Source organism: Mytilus galloprovincialis, chromosome 10, assembly GCF_965363235.1.
Source record: "Mytilus galloprovincialis chromosome 10, xbMytGall1.hap1.1, whole genome shotgun sequence".
NCBI lineage: Eukaryota > Metazoa > Mollusca > Bivalvia > Mytilida > Mytilidae > Mytilus > Mytilus galloprovincialis.
In genome coordinates, this window is record NC_134847.1 from 709,130 (window position 1) to 724,995 (window position 15,866).

General features: G+C 33.2%; 2 protein-coding genes across 5 annotated transcripts in view; one reads left to right on the forward strand and one right to left on the reverse strand.

Moving 5' to 3' along the window:
- The window catches only part of LOC143049629 (catalase-like), a 157,015-nt gene that overhangs the window by 53,428 nt on the left and 87,721 nt on the right, over nucleotides 1-15,866 (forward strand). The window lies entirely within an intron of this gene.
- The window catches only part of LOC143049622 (uncharacterized), a 49,216-nt gene that overhangs the window by 27,617 nt on the left and 5,733 nt on the right, over nucleotides 1-15,866 (reverse strand). For all 4 annotated transcript variants that reach the window (XM_076223217.1, XM_076223216.1, XM_076223218.1 and 1 more), the window contains exons 3-7: nucleotides 12,426-12,947; nucleotides 8,093-8,268; nucleotides 5,062-5,205; nucleotides 3,532-3,701; nucleotides 1,724-1,910 (exon numbers count right to left, since the gene is read on the reverse strand). In XM_076223217.1, the coding sequence (XP_076079332.1) occupies nucleotides 1,724-1,910; nucleotides 3,532-3,701; nucleotides 5,062-5,205; nucleotides 8,093-8,268; nucleotides 12,426-12,947 (1,199 nt within the window). The remainder of the gene's footprint in view (nucleotides 1-1,723; nucleotides 1,911-3,531; nucleotides 3,702-5,061; nucleotides 5,206-8,092; nucleotides 8,269-12,425; nucleotides 12,948-15,866) is intronic.

A 15,866-nucleotide genomic window follows, 5' to 3' on the forward strand; every position in this document is an offset into this window, starting at 1 on the left:
CTTATTGCAATGAAAAATAGAGCTGAACACTTCTGAATTTACTGCAATAAAATAAGAGCTTAACACTACTGAATTTACTGCAATAAAATTAGAGCTGAACACTACTGAATTTACTGCAATAAAATTAGAGCTGAACACTTCTGAATTTACTGCAATAAAACTAGAGCTAACCACTACTGAACTTATTGCAATGAAAAATAGAGCTGAACACTTCTGAATTTACTGCAATAAAATTAGAGCTGAACACTACTGAAGTTACTGCAATAAAATTAGAGCTGAACACTACTGAATTTACTGCAATAAAATTAGAGCTGAACACTTCTGAATTTACTGCAATAAAATTAGAGCTGAACACTTCTGAATTTACTGCAATAAAATTAGAGCTGAACACTTCTGAATTTACTGCAATAAAATTAGAGCTAACCACTACTGAACTTATTGCAATGAAAAATAGAGCTGAACACTTCTGAATTTACTGCAATAAAATAAGAGCTGAACACTACTGAATTTACTGCAATAAAATTAGAGCTGAACACTTCTGAATTTACTGCAATAAAATTAGAGCTGAACACTACTGAATTTACTGCAATAAAATTAGAGCTGAACACTACTGAATTTACTGCAATAAAATTAGAGCTGAACACTTCTGAATTTACTGCAATAAAATTAGAGCTGAACACTTCTGAATTTACTGCAATAAAATTAGAGCTGAACACTTCTGAATTTACTGCAATAAAATTAGAGCTGAACACTACTGAATTTACTGCAATAAAATTAGAGCTGAACACTACTGAATTTACTGCAATAAAATTAGAGCTAACCACTACTGAACTTATTGCAATAAAATTAGAGCTTAACACTACTGAATTTACTGCAATAAAATTAGAGCTGAACACTACTGAACTTATTGCAATAAAATTAGAGCTGAACACTACTGAAATTACTGCAATAAAATTAGAGCTGAACACTACTGAATTTACTGCAATAAGAATATAGCTGAACAATACCAAACTTTGAGCAATAAAAATAATGAACTTAAAAATACATACAAATAATTATTTCTAATGACGATCATTTGAAACGATAACTTTTAGACAAATATGATGATGCATTAGATTCCACGTTCTAACAGTCCGTTATTCAGGAAAAGCTACCATTTTAAATTTCTAAATTTTTCATATATGTTCCAAAATCTTACATTTATCAATACTTCAATCAATTATAATTGATAATCATTTAGAAGCGTACGAACAGTATACATGTGTCCAGTATTTTGAAATCGGGAGTAAACATATGACGTCACATAGTTTAGATGCCAAAGACTTTGAGGCAGTTATTGAGTTAATTATGCTTTTAATTCATGGCATTTTAAAGCCAAAATATTCACTTAAATGGAAATTATTTATTTCATATGAGGTTTCAGGTAAAATCAAATTGCGACAGTTAAATCAACGTTGTATGTCCAACCTAAAAATAGGTACAGACATATTTCCTAATTTCACCCAAGAAAATATTGAAACACTGCTTTGTCACCATAATCAAATTATCTGAATACTACATGTAATCACTTTACCGCAATGAAAACATATGAACATATCTGTTTTAAACAAATAATACAATAGTTTTTTTTATATAAACACATGTTAATTTAATCGAAATGAAAAATATCTGAATAATCTTGGGTTATATCATTATGTAATATATTTTACTTTATTTTGTTTACCTGAGCATCAGTAGCATATTTTTCCAAATGTTTGAGATTTCCCCCACAAGACTGTAATAACCGAATGGCTGCAGATTTTTCTTGAGGGTCTTGACTTTTTTTTAATATGTTGCTAAGTTTTTCACGAACTACCTGTCGTAAGTGTTTACTTTTAATTTCTTTACAGCCATCTGATGTATTTTTCAACCTACAAAGAGGAATTTAAATGCTTGAATCCTGATTGCTTTTTCAGAACCGTTCAAGTGACGGAATATTGGAGTTTTTTAATCACAAGACTACTGCATGTCCAATTCTTTAACTCAACAATGCCATACAAGTATATTGGATTGTTCCACACGCTAGCTGAAATGATCATTCAACACAAAAGACAATTTATAATATAAAGTTTAAGAAGACCTCAAACATTGAATAGGTTTAAGTATCCATAAGGACAAGGTACAGAAAGGGGCTATTTTGCAGATGCTTGTAAAATTTTGTAAATAAAAACCTCAAAAGAAATCATGTTTTATTTTATTTTCAGAAATATAGCTAAATGATTTCTTTCAAAATGCATACATAATTGTAAAGAAGGCAAATGGAATCAGCTGAAACGTTCTTAAATTTGTTGTCTTGAAATCATCAAATCTTCAGGTATTAATCAAACTAACTACTAATAATTCGAAAACTAATTTGGTTGGTTTTAAACTGTGTTTTTATAATAATCATAAAATAGTGTCAATTTTTTCCTTTAATTTTCTTTGTAAAATAAAATTGCATTAATGCCGATACTTTCAACAGGTTTGCACTAACATAAGAAAAACAATGTGGGTGGTACATGTGGAGCAGGATCTGCTACCTCATCCAAATCCCATGAGATCGTCCCAGGTTTTTGGAGAGGTTCGTGTTTGTCTGTCTGTAGTTTTGTATTCTGTTCTCAACTGTCTGTATGTTTTGTTTTTGCAATTGTGTTGTCAGTATATTTTCAACTCAAATAAGTTGAATATTCCTTTTCAATCTTTCTGCTCTCTTTTCCATATTCTACTGTTATAGATATACATTAAAAAAGGGTATTCTCGTACTTTCATGGTTTTATGAGAATAAACTATCTATCTATTAATTTAAATGTTGCATCTTCATCGATATTGTATTCCATATTCTCTCCTTTAAGTTTGGTACACACTAAAGAGGTCCAAGTTAAAAATATTCTGCAACCAAACAAGGAAAGAAAATGATGTTGCGTCCATACTACACGTATTAGAGCTGCATGAATTACTTAAGGGGGTTCGTTACTCTGTTTCAAAGTAACAATTTTTGAAAACACTAGTATATATTCATAGAGCAATTAGAAAGGAACCAAAAAGAAAATATATAGGTCAGTATGCTTGTTTTAGAGATATTAGCCTTTGAAATTTTGGCGGGAAAATTCCATTCTCAATTTTATCTCTCTTAATTTTTCGTAGCTTTATCATTGACAAGTTTAAGTTCTCAAAACTATTACAAAATAATAAAAAAAAAATATAAGACTTTTACAGATGGCTTATAATTATACATGTAAAAGATTTATAAAAAGAAAAATGTGGGTCAATGGGAAAAATTTATTGAGGTATTCAAATTGATAAAACCAGGCCTTGCAGTCATAAAATTTTCAAGTCAGTTATTTGTACTCATTCTAAAATCAGCCAATCAAAATACTGGATTTAATGTTTCGAGCACGATTTTTGTGCTCCAAGTACTGACCAAGTTTTATGACTTCAACCCCAGAGGATTCCGAAAATCTGACAAAAAATCCAAAACATTACATGCGAACATCCTTAAATAACAAAACTTACATTTGAAACATAAGGTCTTCAGGGAAAAGCTTGAGGAATTCCGTGTCTGCCTGCATGACATACATGTAGTTTATTACATTGTTCTCCCAAACAACATTACTCCAGGTATTAAAGTCGCCATCACGATCAATCAAAAAGTTTCGAACTAAATCTAACGAAGGTCGAAAATTCTGAAAAAGTAGTGGGAAATTAATTCAGCTGTGCATATTAAAATATAAAGTACATTGTGACTAGAATGGAGAGTGTCTCATTGTCACTCATATCAATCTTTTGATATCTATTTAGTATAAGATAAGTAAATTTAAACTTGAAATATAAACAAAGTATATTATTGTTAGCTAGATTTAAAAAAAATTAAAAGTCTAATGTCCAGATAATTGTATGTTCTCTATATAGCTTCGTAAATTTACTATAATTAAAGATGGATTATTCTAAACACATAAAGTTTTTCTTCCCCCCAGCATAGATGATGTGCGTATATTGGGTGCAATTTTCTGTAAATTTGGGTTGCAAATGCTCAACTTTGTATTTTGATTTGACCTTGCAACTGGTTCGAGTCCCACTGTTGTGTCATTCTTATAAAAGACGAAATGTGCGTCTGGCAAAGATATTGATAAGCTTGATACATGTTTCTTTGGTGATATTATTTCAGTATTGCATCTGTCTAATACTGATCTGAATTATTATTCGAACATGCTGATAAGCAACTCCTTTAATCAGTCTTGTGAACTATCTTTCTTTCCTCCAAGTATCATTTTAATGAAACAATATTTGACCCAAATTTAACTAAACATTCGAACAGCAATATAATAAGGCAATCAAATGTAACGGAACTTCTTCTTGACTTAAAAGCTTCTCAATCCAAGGCTTGGATAAATTGCTCTTGTACACTATTCTTTACTTAAATAAACTCATCATAGATACCAGGATCAATATTTTAAATTTACGCCAGACACACGTTTCGTCTAAAAAAGACTCATCAGTGACGCTCGAATAAAAAAATGTCTAAAAGTCCAAACAGAGTACAAAGTTAAAGAGCATTGAGGACCAAAATTCCTAAATATTGCCAAATATAGCTAAGGTAATATATTCCTGAGGTAGAAATCCCTAAGTTTTTTAATTTCAAACGGTTAATTTAAAATTATGAACATATCAATGATAGGTCAAGTCAACTACTTGGCTGGTGATACCCTCGGGGAAATAAATCTCCACCAGCAGTTGCATCGATCCAGTGCTTACTAATAAACTCATCATAGATACCAGAATCAAAATTTTATATATCGACATGCTGTCTTTGCCATTTGACAAACCATGTCAATATAATGGTTCCTACAATAAATTTAACAGTTTTTAAATACTAATCATATAATTTCAATCACAAGAAATTAACATGTCCATAGATTGAAAAGAAAATTTCTAAAAACTTTGATATAATGTAATTTAATAATAATTGGTTCTGTTATTAAGAGTTCTAATAGATCCACTGAGCTTGATTGTCCATTCATCTAAAAAAGTTATAATGAATTATACCTTTGAATTTTGTTGGCAGAATGACATTTCATTTTCCTGTAAGAAAGATAGCTGTACACGACAGTCTAAATACATCAGTTGGCTACACATTTGTATCTTTGACGATTCGGATAAGGTTTTCATCATATTCTGTAACGTTGTATTCTGTAAAATCAACACAAGGTTTATAAGATAAATGTATTAGATGCAAATGTGTGTACTATCTACAGTCAAGTATTTCTTCCTTCTTTTTTTTCTTATGAAATTACGTTTTTGTTTTGCTTTTTATGGAAATAAACTCATCAAAGATACCAGGACTAAATTTTAAATATATGCCAGACGCGCGTTTCGACTAAAAAGCAATTAAGATTATATCACATGTACAATGTTGACTGATAAACCAACAATTTTAACGACTTTACCTAGTATTATGCCTTGTTTTTTCACACATTGTTGTCAATAATATGAAATGCAATGCAACTGTCATAGGTATCAAAGGTATCAGGATTATAATGTAGTACGCCAGTATAAGTTAGGTTAAGCTAGCTATAAAACAAGGTTATATCTATCATTTTCTAAATGTAACATAAAGAAATGTTTGTGCAAAGTCAGGAATATGTCAGTTAGTTAACATTACTCAGATGGGTTTAAGTTTTGGATTTTTTTCCATTTTATTAAGATCTTTCCGATTTGAATTTACCTTGCAGATTGGTATTTTTGTAATTTTACTTCTCAGTGGGTTACACTAATGTCCTGACTATGTCTTGACGGATATTCAAATGCTTTTTTTTCATTCTTGAAAGGATTTACTTGATATTTGGAAACAAGCAAGATGACAACAATTATCTAATAAATATGAAAAAAAAAATAAGAAATATTTTTGAGAGTTAGAAAACTTGACCTGTTCAACTTCGACTATGAAATGCAAAATGTCTTGACAATGTCCTGACGGATATGAAAATGCTTATTACTTATTTTTATTTCAAGGATTCGTTTTAAATTTTGAGCCATTCAAGATGACAGCATTTATTTAAAAAAGAAAAGAAAAAAGAGAAAAATATTTTAAAAGTAAGAAAACTTGACCTGAACAACTTCGACTCTCCTGACCGTTATGAAACGGCTAAAAAAAATTCATTACTTTTTCCTAAATTTTTGTATTAAATGTTTTAATCTTCCTTCATCCATCCTTGTATTGAATCTGAAGTATATTATCCTGGCAATAATAAAAAGCCGTTTGGTCAGGACTGTGTATTTTAAGAAAAAATACGAGAAACAAGAAATATTTGTGAACCGATTAAGGGCATACGATACAGTTTTGATTCCTTATTGAAATTTTGATAAAAATGTGCATGTAGGCTATTTTTTACCTGATTAAATCAAATTTTTAATAAAAAAAGATACATTTGATGTGCCTCTTTTTGAGAAAATTGAGGTTAAAATTTCAGATATATCCTCAAAATACGAATTTGTGGACGTATTTTTCCTTTCGATAGAAGTACATAACTTTTTTGTTTTAAAGATAAACACGAGCTGTTTTTTGTTAAAATATTTGTAATTCATGTGTTATATAAATATTATATAATTTTGAAGATTTTATTTTTACAAACAACTCAAATTTCTCAAACGTTCATGAATGTAGAAAAAAAAGTCATGTTTTGCTGTATAATTTTAAAAAAAATGCACTATATACGTTTTTATGAAAATTGTTATACATGTGACATAATATGCTTACGTTATCAAACAAAATGTCATTTTAGAAAAGAGGGGTCCATGGACTCGTTGTCAAGTTGAATCAGTTTAAATGATAAAAATCAGTCAAAAACTGCATCTATTTCCCGAAGAGTCACCTTTGGAGATCGTGAAATAACAATTTACGTTAGCAACATCATAACCTCCCCTGTTACTATATATCGTTTGCCCTTATATAATGTCGAGGACACACATTCACAATATTTACTGCCTTCCGTGATAGGACCATTCCCAATTAAAATTTATCAAAAGTTTGATTCAGATCCTGTGAATCATTTCTGGAATTTATTGTTTTAGCAAAATTTGTTACAACATTTATTCAATCCAAATTCAGCCGCTTCCTTCTAAATTTGTCCCAACACAGACATACATTACAATTGTATTATATGTCTCTGGTCCCAATTATCCCATTCTCAATCCTATTCTAATTCGATTTGTATCTTTCCTATGGCAAAAACGACCAAAGATGTTCCGACAACGTCGGGATTTTGCCGAATACGATCCGACAGACATCAGACAGTGACTAGACAGTGAACTGTCGCTAATGGGAGATAGCCGTTAGAACAAATGTCGCCGTATTCGGAATGAGCAAATTATGTGCGAGCGCAATCCTATCACAATCTGCTGTATCGCACTGCAAATGGCTTTGTCTGGAATGAGTCGTACCATATAGAGATATTGTCGGGAGTATTTTTGCCGAATTTCATATTAATAATGGAACTTTTTATGACACGGTTTCGACAAAGACAGTACGAATTCAGAATGCAATCTCAACTCAATCGGCAAAAAAAACGGACATGATGAACTTTTCAAATTCAGGCACGTTCCACAGGGCACCTTCCAGAAAACACAGAGCATCGATACGATTTTGAACTGATACAGCAGAATATGTCACGCCATACACGATTGTTATCAGACTAGACAAAATCAGCTGAGTTTCCAGATTGTTACAGGACGCACCTAACAGTCGAATATGCTCGGCAGACCTCTATTATCCGTACGATTACGAACGTATATAATTCAGCATTCAGACAATGATGGATATTAAAGACCATTGAGGATAGTAACCTTTTCGACTCTCAAACCTTAACGGGAGACATATTCGACACTATGTGAAAGTCACATAAGGTATTCATTCATCAACTGTATAACAAAAGATAATATGATTCCTCTACATCGGGGGTTTCAAAATAAGTTGAATTATATATGCCTTGATGAATCATTGGGAGTACAGTAGGCGATACCTTATCGCGTAATGCGATGCTGCACAATGCCATGTTGGGGATACAAGTTCTATACTTACCTTAAATAAACGCAAGAATGGAATAAATGGTTTGATATCCTCTATTGCTGGTGTATCACTGGTAGCATTTGTTAGACCGAATAGACGATCTTGTTCTTTATTTGGTATATTTAAGAAGTAACGAATGAACTTCGTGGCATCTTCACATGTTAAATGATCATCTAGTTTGTTCAGTACTGTAATAAAGAGAGATAGCCTTTATAGTATTGTAACTAACTTATATTACAATCTGAGGTTTAGCGCTATAAAACCAATTTCAATCCACAATGTTGTACATTTGAAAATGACTGTACCAAGGCACTCAGGTATATGACAGTTGTTGTCCATTCGTTTTTGATGTGTTTTGTCATTTGATTAGGGACTTTCCGATTGAATTTTCCTCGGAGTTCAGTATTTTTGTGATTTTACTTTTTGCTAGGGTAAACAAATTAAATATGTTTGTGGCAAAATATGAATGCTATACTTCTATTGAACATGATTTATTTTAAATTGTCAATGCAGTAAAAAATATATATAAGCTGCTTCTGTCCTCAGTTCTAAAGGTTAATTAGTTTCATATGTTCTGTTGATATAGGGTTTGGCAATTTAATAATTGTTTTTTCTTTTGAAAGTGACTTAAATTCGTTTTCCAATATTTTTTTTTTAAATAGATCCATTCTTATTTATTATTACAGATAGTCTTTTTTGTTATTAGAAAGGGTTTCGTAAACTTGGCTATGAATCGCCTTGAAATTACAGTGGTTTTTTTTTTTTTTTATCTGTTAGCTTTTTTTCTGTTTTGCTGTCATTTCGAAATTCTAATAAAAAGAAAAGCAAAATGAGAAAATAAATACTGGTTTCTTTTCTATGACAGTGTATTTTTAAATGAATGATAAAATAAAGTATCTTCTAAAGATTTATAAGCGTGGTTTTCTGTTTCAAATTGTATGTATTTCAGTTGTTTAAATGAATTGAGTGTAAGAATTCTTGAATTTTCCCTTTGTGGTCCTAAACAAAATCTACTTGTTCTCACTATTAGTATTATCCTATTGCAAACTACCAGTCGGTCCTTTGTTGTTTTTTTTGTATCAAAACCTTAGGACCATCACTTTTCTAGAACTCTAGAGTGGTTATGGATTGTCATATTTGTTTTCCCGTTGATTGTTTGATTTTTGTTCTTGTGTTGTACTGTTTTAACTCTGTCTCAGGTTTATGGGAAGGTGATGCTATCGCCAAATTATGTACAGTGAAACCTGGGTAAACCGAACTCTGATAAAACCGAATTTCAGTTTAAACCGAACAATTTTCAAAGTCCCACTCAATTTCCATATCAATTTGCGTTAATTTAACCTGAAAAAACCGAACCCTGTCAACACCGAATTCCGAACGCTTTTTGAAGGCTCGTTATTAAATTTGTTTTTAAAAACTACCTGTCAAAATCGGTCGATAGCAATCAAAACAAAAAAGTATTTTCAATTACTTGCATGATTTAATTAAACAAACACAGGATGACCCCGAGGGTATTTAATAGTTATCCATCGATGACGCGGTGTGTCAGTGTAAGATCACCACGATGGCCAAGTCCGAGTGGGATAACTATTTTACATCCCAGCTGTTTAAGATTAGACGAAAAACCATTTACAATTCATAAAATCTAGTTTAGAACGCCACGCAACCATTATAATATACTTTATACCCTTTTTGACCCCCGAACACGATGAGGAGATATCAAAACAATGTAAACTCGCCCCTCTGGCCAATCGGCCCAACCTATATCGCCAATTTATGAAAAAATCGCCCCACTCTTGTTTACCGACTTGCCCCACTTTCGAAAAAGTGTAAAATCAAACTGAACAATCACTAACAACTCACTTATTAACAATAAGGGTTTAAACCCCACTGAATAAAGGTCTGCCAACTCGCCCCACTTATAAAAATATCTTGCTTCCTTTAAGTATGTTAAATTACTGACAGTTTCTATCCAGTCGTCCTGGTGTAGTGGTTGTGTCGTGGCTTGATATGCTAAAGGTCTTGAGTTCGAATCCCAGCACTGGATTTTTTCTACGTGAATTTTGAAAGATAGTCTTTTCCGTATAATTGTATATTGAATAAAAGTTTTATAGTGGATTTGACATTGCCGCCAAAATGTTACAGAACAAAGGAAAGCATGTATAACAAAGAAACTCAAACTGGGGTGATCTCGTAGGGTGATCCGGCTCAGATCACCCCTGTTAGAACAAAGATTTAGCACATACTTACAACTTCTCGTCCAATCAAATTGCTTAAATTTGCCTTCCAATTTTCATAGTACATACTTTTTACGTGTACTAAGTAATTACGCATGAATGACCACAATGGTAAGATTTCATTGTATTGTAATCAAGATATTAGAACAAAAATTGCTACTGGCTATTTTGAAATAAATGATGTGTTCCAAATTTAACTATATAGTTTGTAATTAGTTTTCAAACAGATTTTTAACATCCTACTAATCAATCTTTTGATCTAAATTTTTTTTTGACAATTAAAACAGTTTCTTTCATTTAAATAAAGAGTAATAATAATGGTGCTTTATACCTTGATTAAAGTACACCTCAATCTAAAATGTGTAATCCTTTATCTTCCATGCAATTACTTTGTACACAAAAAGAGTCAACCATGAATCTTTTGAAGGGAAATTATTAATAAAGCAATTTGATATATTTAGTCATAAATTGGTCGATAATTGGTTGCCTAATGTCCAGAGACAAATATTTCACTAGACTACCTATGGGTACATACCAGGGGCAGATCCAGCCATTTTTAAAAGGTGTTTCAACCAAAAATGTGGGAGGGGGGTCCAACTGTTTGTGATAGTTTTAGGTTTTATGTGAAATAAAAAAAATGTTTTCAAGAATGTAAAGCTTTCACTGCAATTTAAGAATTGTTTGCTCTTGGTCAATTTATTTTGTCATCTTACCATGTAAATAAGTACATGTATAGTAAAACAACGCTTCGTTCATATCAATAAACACTAGAACACACCCGCGATATCGCGGGGAAATTGATAGTTAATAGTAATATATATATACATCAGTGAACGCCGTGAATAGTAAAGAGCCCCCTCCCCAAAGTAAACCATCGGAATTAATAATAAATTATAACAAATACAATTTATTCATAGTAAATGTATGTTTTAAAGTATACAGAAATATATCCGTAGATAGAAAACTATTGGAATTGATAGTAAATAGCAAATATTATTTATTTTCGTTTTCCTCCCAAAATAATCCAAACTGAAACACTTTAAGCAAGGATGATAAATGCTAGAACTCAAAATGATAGCAGAAAGCAAATGTATACACTTTATTCATAGACTTTGTATGTTCAAAGTACAGAAAAACACAAACCGGAAGTTTTGTCCAATGACGGGAAAATATCAGGACTCATTTTTTTTCGTTTTTCTCCCAAAATAACCCAAACTGAATGATCATAAGAATGGATGACAAATGCGACTATACATGTTACCTTTAGGACACAGAGGCATGATGATTAATTTATTGTGGAAGGAGGAGAAGCGACACAAAAAATGAGGTCTTCTCGTTTAATAGTATAGATACTTACACCAGCAGCTACCTTCTTTACATTCTAAAGTCAAGGGCCTTTTGAAATCCCATTTTTACAATGATATTATAGTGAGTAGATTTACAAAACTACGTAAATGAGCTACATCCAGTCAGCCAAAACATATCAATAGACTAATTACAGGATTACTCAAGTTGTAAATATGTGCTAAATTGGATATTGTATAGAAAGGTATATACTATGAAAATAAGAGCTTGGGGCAAAGCCCCTCGCTCTTCATAGTATATACCTTTCTATACAATAACCGAGACGTAATTGAGGTTATATCAACTAATGAGTTGTTATTTCAAATTAATTAGCATGTTTGTGTCCATGTATTCAGTGATTAAAGGATTTTTTTTGTGAAGAAACGTTAAACTGCCCCGATCGCCGAAAAGGGCAAGAAAGGAACTTTTTCTGAGATCAATCAAATGCACGTTACTCAACAATCTCCGACGCAAATAATTACGGCCACAAAATCGTAACTGCCATTCTGTAGTTAAACTGTTTAAATAAATAATAGTTTTAAAGCCATTTACTGGATTAAACCAGTGATATTTATATGAAAATAGAAAAGGGGTTCATGGCCACAGCCTACCGCCGCTCTACTTAGAGTGGAAAATGTAGAGCGCAATGATATACTTTTCTGAAAGTAGTGCTATTCCTAAAATAGACAAAATCGCTAAAATGTTATCTAAATATGAACAGACAGAACTAATGAACTTGGTTTCAATATATCTAGTCAACATACCCCCGTTATTATAAATCAGCATTCCAGTTTGCTCGAAATTGGACTGCAATCTGTTTATAAATGGAAAGGCAAACTTATACCGATAATCTTTGGTCAAACAATGGGCACGCTTCAAACAAGTTTTCCTGCATGGTTCTGGACAAGTAAAATCTCTGCGAGGAAACGATCTTTTCAGACTTTCATAATAATCTGACGGGTAATCAGATGGGAGATTGTTACATCTTGGATCTTGCCCTGCACATCTTTCTGAAGGATTCGCTTGACATTTTGGGTTATTTGGTGGACACTCTCCTGGAGGACCTTGTGACGGAGGTTGGCCGTCTGATGTATTATTTCCTCCGTGTGGTGTATTATTTCCTCCGTGTGATGTGGTATTTTCTGCGTGTGGTGTATCATTTCCTCCGTGTGTTGTAGTATTTCCTCCTTCCGATGTGTTGTTGTAATGTTCAGATGGAAAGTTGGATGTAGAACTGTTATTTTCCTGAGCATGACAGATAACACACATCAGCACACCAAACACAACTAAAATCAGAATAGTAATATTAAATGTTTATAGCAGAATAACACCAAAGAGTGACATATAATTTATTAATAACAACGACTATATATATTCTGACAAAATAGCAGGACACTCTGTCAAGTTGTATTTGAAAATGCAAGAAAAGTTAAATTTTGTTATGCTGGGGTCACACATTCACGATTTTACTGCCGTCTTTGACAGGACCATTCCCGATTAAAATTTGTCAAAAGTCACATCAAGATCCTGTAAATCGTGGATGGTAATTTAAACTTTAATTAAAATTTTTCAAACAAATAATTTAATCACAACAACAATCAGATATTGTTCGGGAAGCGTCGATATTCAACCGTTTCCAAGCAAATTTATCCCGATAATCCCGTTCTCAATCCGCTTCCTAGTCCAATTTGTATCTTTCGCCCGGTAAAATTCGACAGAGTCTGTCACGACTGCGTCCCGATTCTACCGAATGTTATCCGACAGGGATCAGACAGTGACCAGACAGTGAACCGATGCTGACGGATGTAATCCGTTCGAAAACTGTCGGCATACTCGGGATGATCAGGTACTGTCGGAACGTAATCCTATCACGGTCCGCTCTATCGCATTGCAAACGGCTTTGTCTGGTCTCAGTCGTATTGTATTCCGTCCAGAATACACAGCACATTGTAAGGATTTTGATCCGATACAGCAGAATCTGTCACGACGTAGGCACGATTGTAATCCGACTAGACAAAATCAGCTGCGTTTCCCCGAATGTTACGGGACGCACCTAACTGTCGGGGTGCTTCGCCGAACTATTCGGACCCTTACCGACCCACAGGAATCTGTTACGAACTTAAGCTAGGTTCACACTGCCGATCAGACCAACTCGACCAATCTCAATCAAGGCAAATTAAGCGATCGGGAGACTGGTCTGTCTAATTGACAAGAGTGTTCGGGGTGGTCTACCCGAGAGTTTTTGACATGTCAAAACCAATTGAGTAAGGATCGAGAAGCCAGTCACTCAAGAAGAGATCGAGAACTCGTCGAGTAGCGGTCGAATTGATCGGGAAAGGATCGTGTAGAGATCGAGTTCGGTCGGGATACAAATAGTTTACCGATCAGTAATCGATCATTTGGATCTTTGCTCGACTAATATCTGATCATTTCCCGATCAACGACAACCTGTACGATATGTGGTCAAGATTAACTCGACCAATGCCCGATTGCTTCATGATCACTGCGACTTCTATACTTTTTTCATCCGAAACCAACTTGACCCAAACCTGATCTAAACGCGACCACATTCGATCACTCTTCGATCTCTACTCGGCCATACACGTGTATACATGACTGCTACACGATTCTCTGTACCTTTGCAAGAAGGTGTAACATTTAAAAAGAGAGAACACAGATACCTAAGGAACAATCAAACTCAAAGGTCAAACCGATACAGCCATAGCGAAAAACGAAAGCCGACGAGAAGACATTCAGAAGTCTACATAACACAACATAAAAAACACGAAACCCAATAAACCCTGGAATGATCTCAGGTGTTTCGGAAGGGAAGAAGATTCTGCATTTCGACCCCAAAAGATTTTTCAAATATGAAAGTAATTGTGCATTAAAATTCATTATTAGACAGCTGATGACTCATTTAGCCTTCAAAGTTAGTTTTTCAGAAAATCAATATTATATTTACGCTGTTTAATGGGCTATTTTTGTTCGACTGGCCGTATTTTCCGTATGTCCAGAAATTTCTGTAGAATAAAAATTAGAAGATGTGGTATAATTGCCAATGAGACAGCTCTCCACAGGACAACAAATGACACAGAAATTAACAACTATATGTCACCGTACGGTCGAATGATTACAAACACTTTTTTCATACGCTTTTTGATACAATAAAAAAAATGAGACGAAAGACATATGATTTTTTCGTTTAAATTCGTGAGAGTGATAACTTTGCAATAATATTAGTAAAAAAAGCCAGGTTGTTGCCATGGATACACCCAAAAGAAATATATTAAACCATTCAACTACTTGGTATCAGATCTATGGAAAATACTGATTACATACATATGTCATGATATGACACAGTATAAACCTAATTTGTAAGAAAGCAAGGAAAAGGGGATGGTAATATTTATGTATATTGCTATTTAACATCAGTACTAATCCAGTGACAAATCTCATTTTGACGAAAAGAACAGTAAAACTCTCACAACAAATCAGCGTCCGACTTTACTTTAATGAAGTTTATATAACTATTTGGGTCTTCTTTGTTTAGCTATCAATTCTCTCATAGTTTTGATTTTGCCATTTCATTAGGGACTTTCCGTTTAAATTTTTCTACGGAATTCAGTATTTTTGTGATTAATATTTATACTGCCCACAGAGTGGTCGCCTTCTCAGCCACTGCATCATCTAGATTTTTCGGCACTCTTTGCTGTCTATCCCTTTTTGTTTGTTTTCTATGCTCTCTTCAAGCTCCGTCACAGCTATTAACCTGTCTATCTGAGCTCTAACCATCTTGCCAAACAATCCAACTGCTTTATTTCCATGCAGATATTTAAAATGCATAATTTTACTCAGACCTTCTGCATGTGAACTACTGAATCTAACCAAATAAACGGGGACACAGATAATGCCCTAGCCTGCATATAACGTTATAAAGAGTCATTACTAAAGAACGGTAAAAATTACACCACCCCAAATTCGCATTTGACCTGTGTTTTATGGTATTGAGTTACATTTAATTTGGTTGTGGCAAAAGAAATTTAGAGAACGGAAACTAATTTTTAGGACGTACGTTTACGTACTCACGGACGGACGGAAAAGGGTAACCCTTAAGGTCTCCTCCGCTGCAGCGGGTAATATAAAAAAAATCAGATGTTTTTATACTGAAATTGTACATACCCGACCAATGCCCGACTATCCCT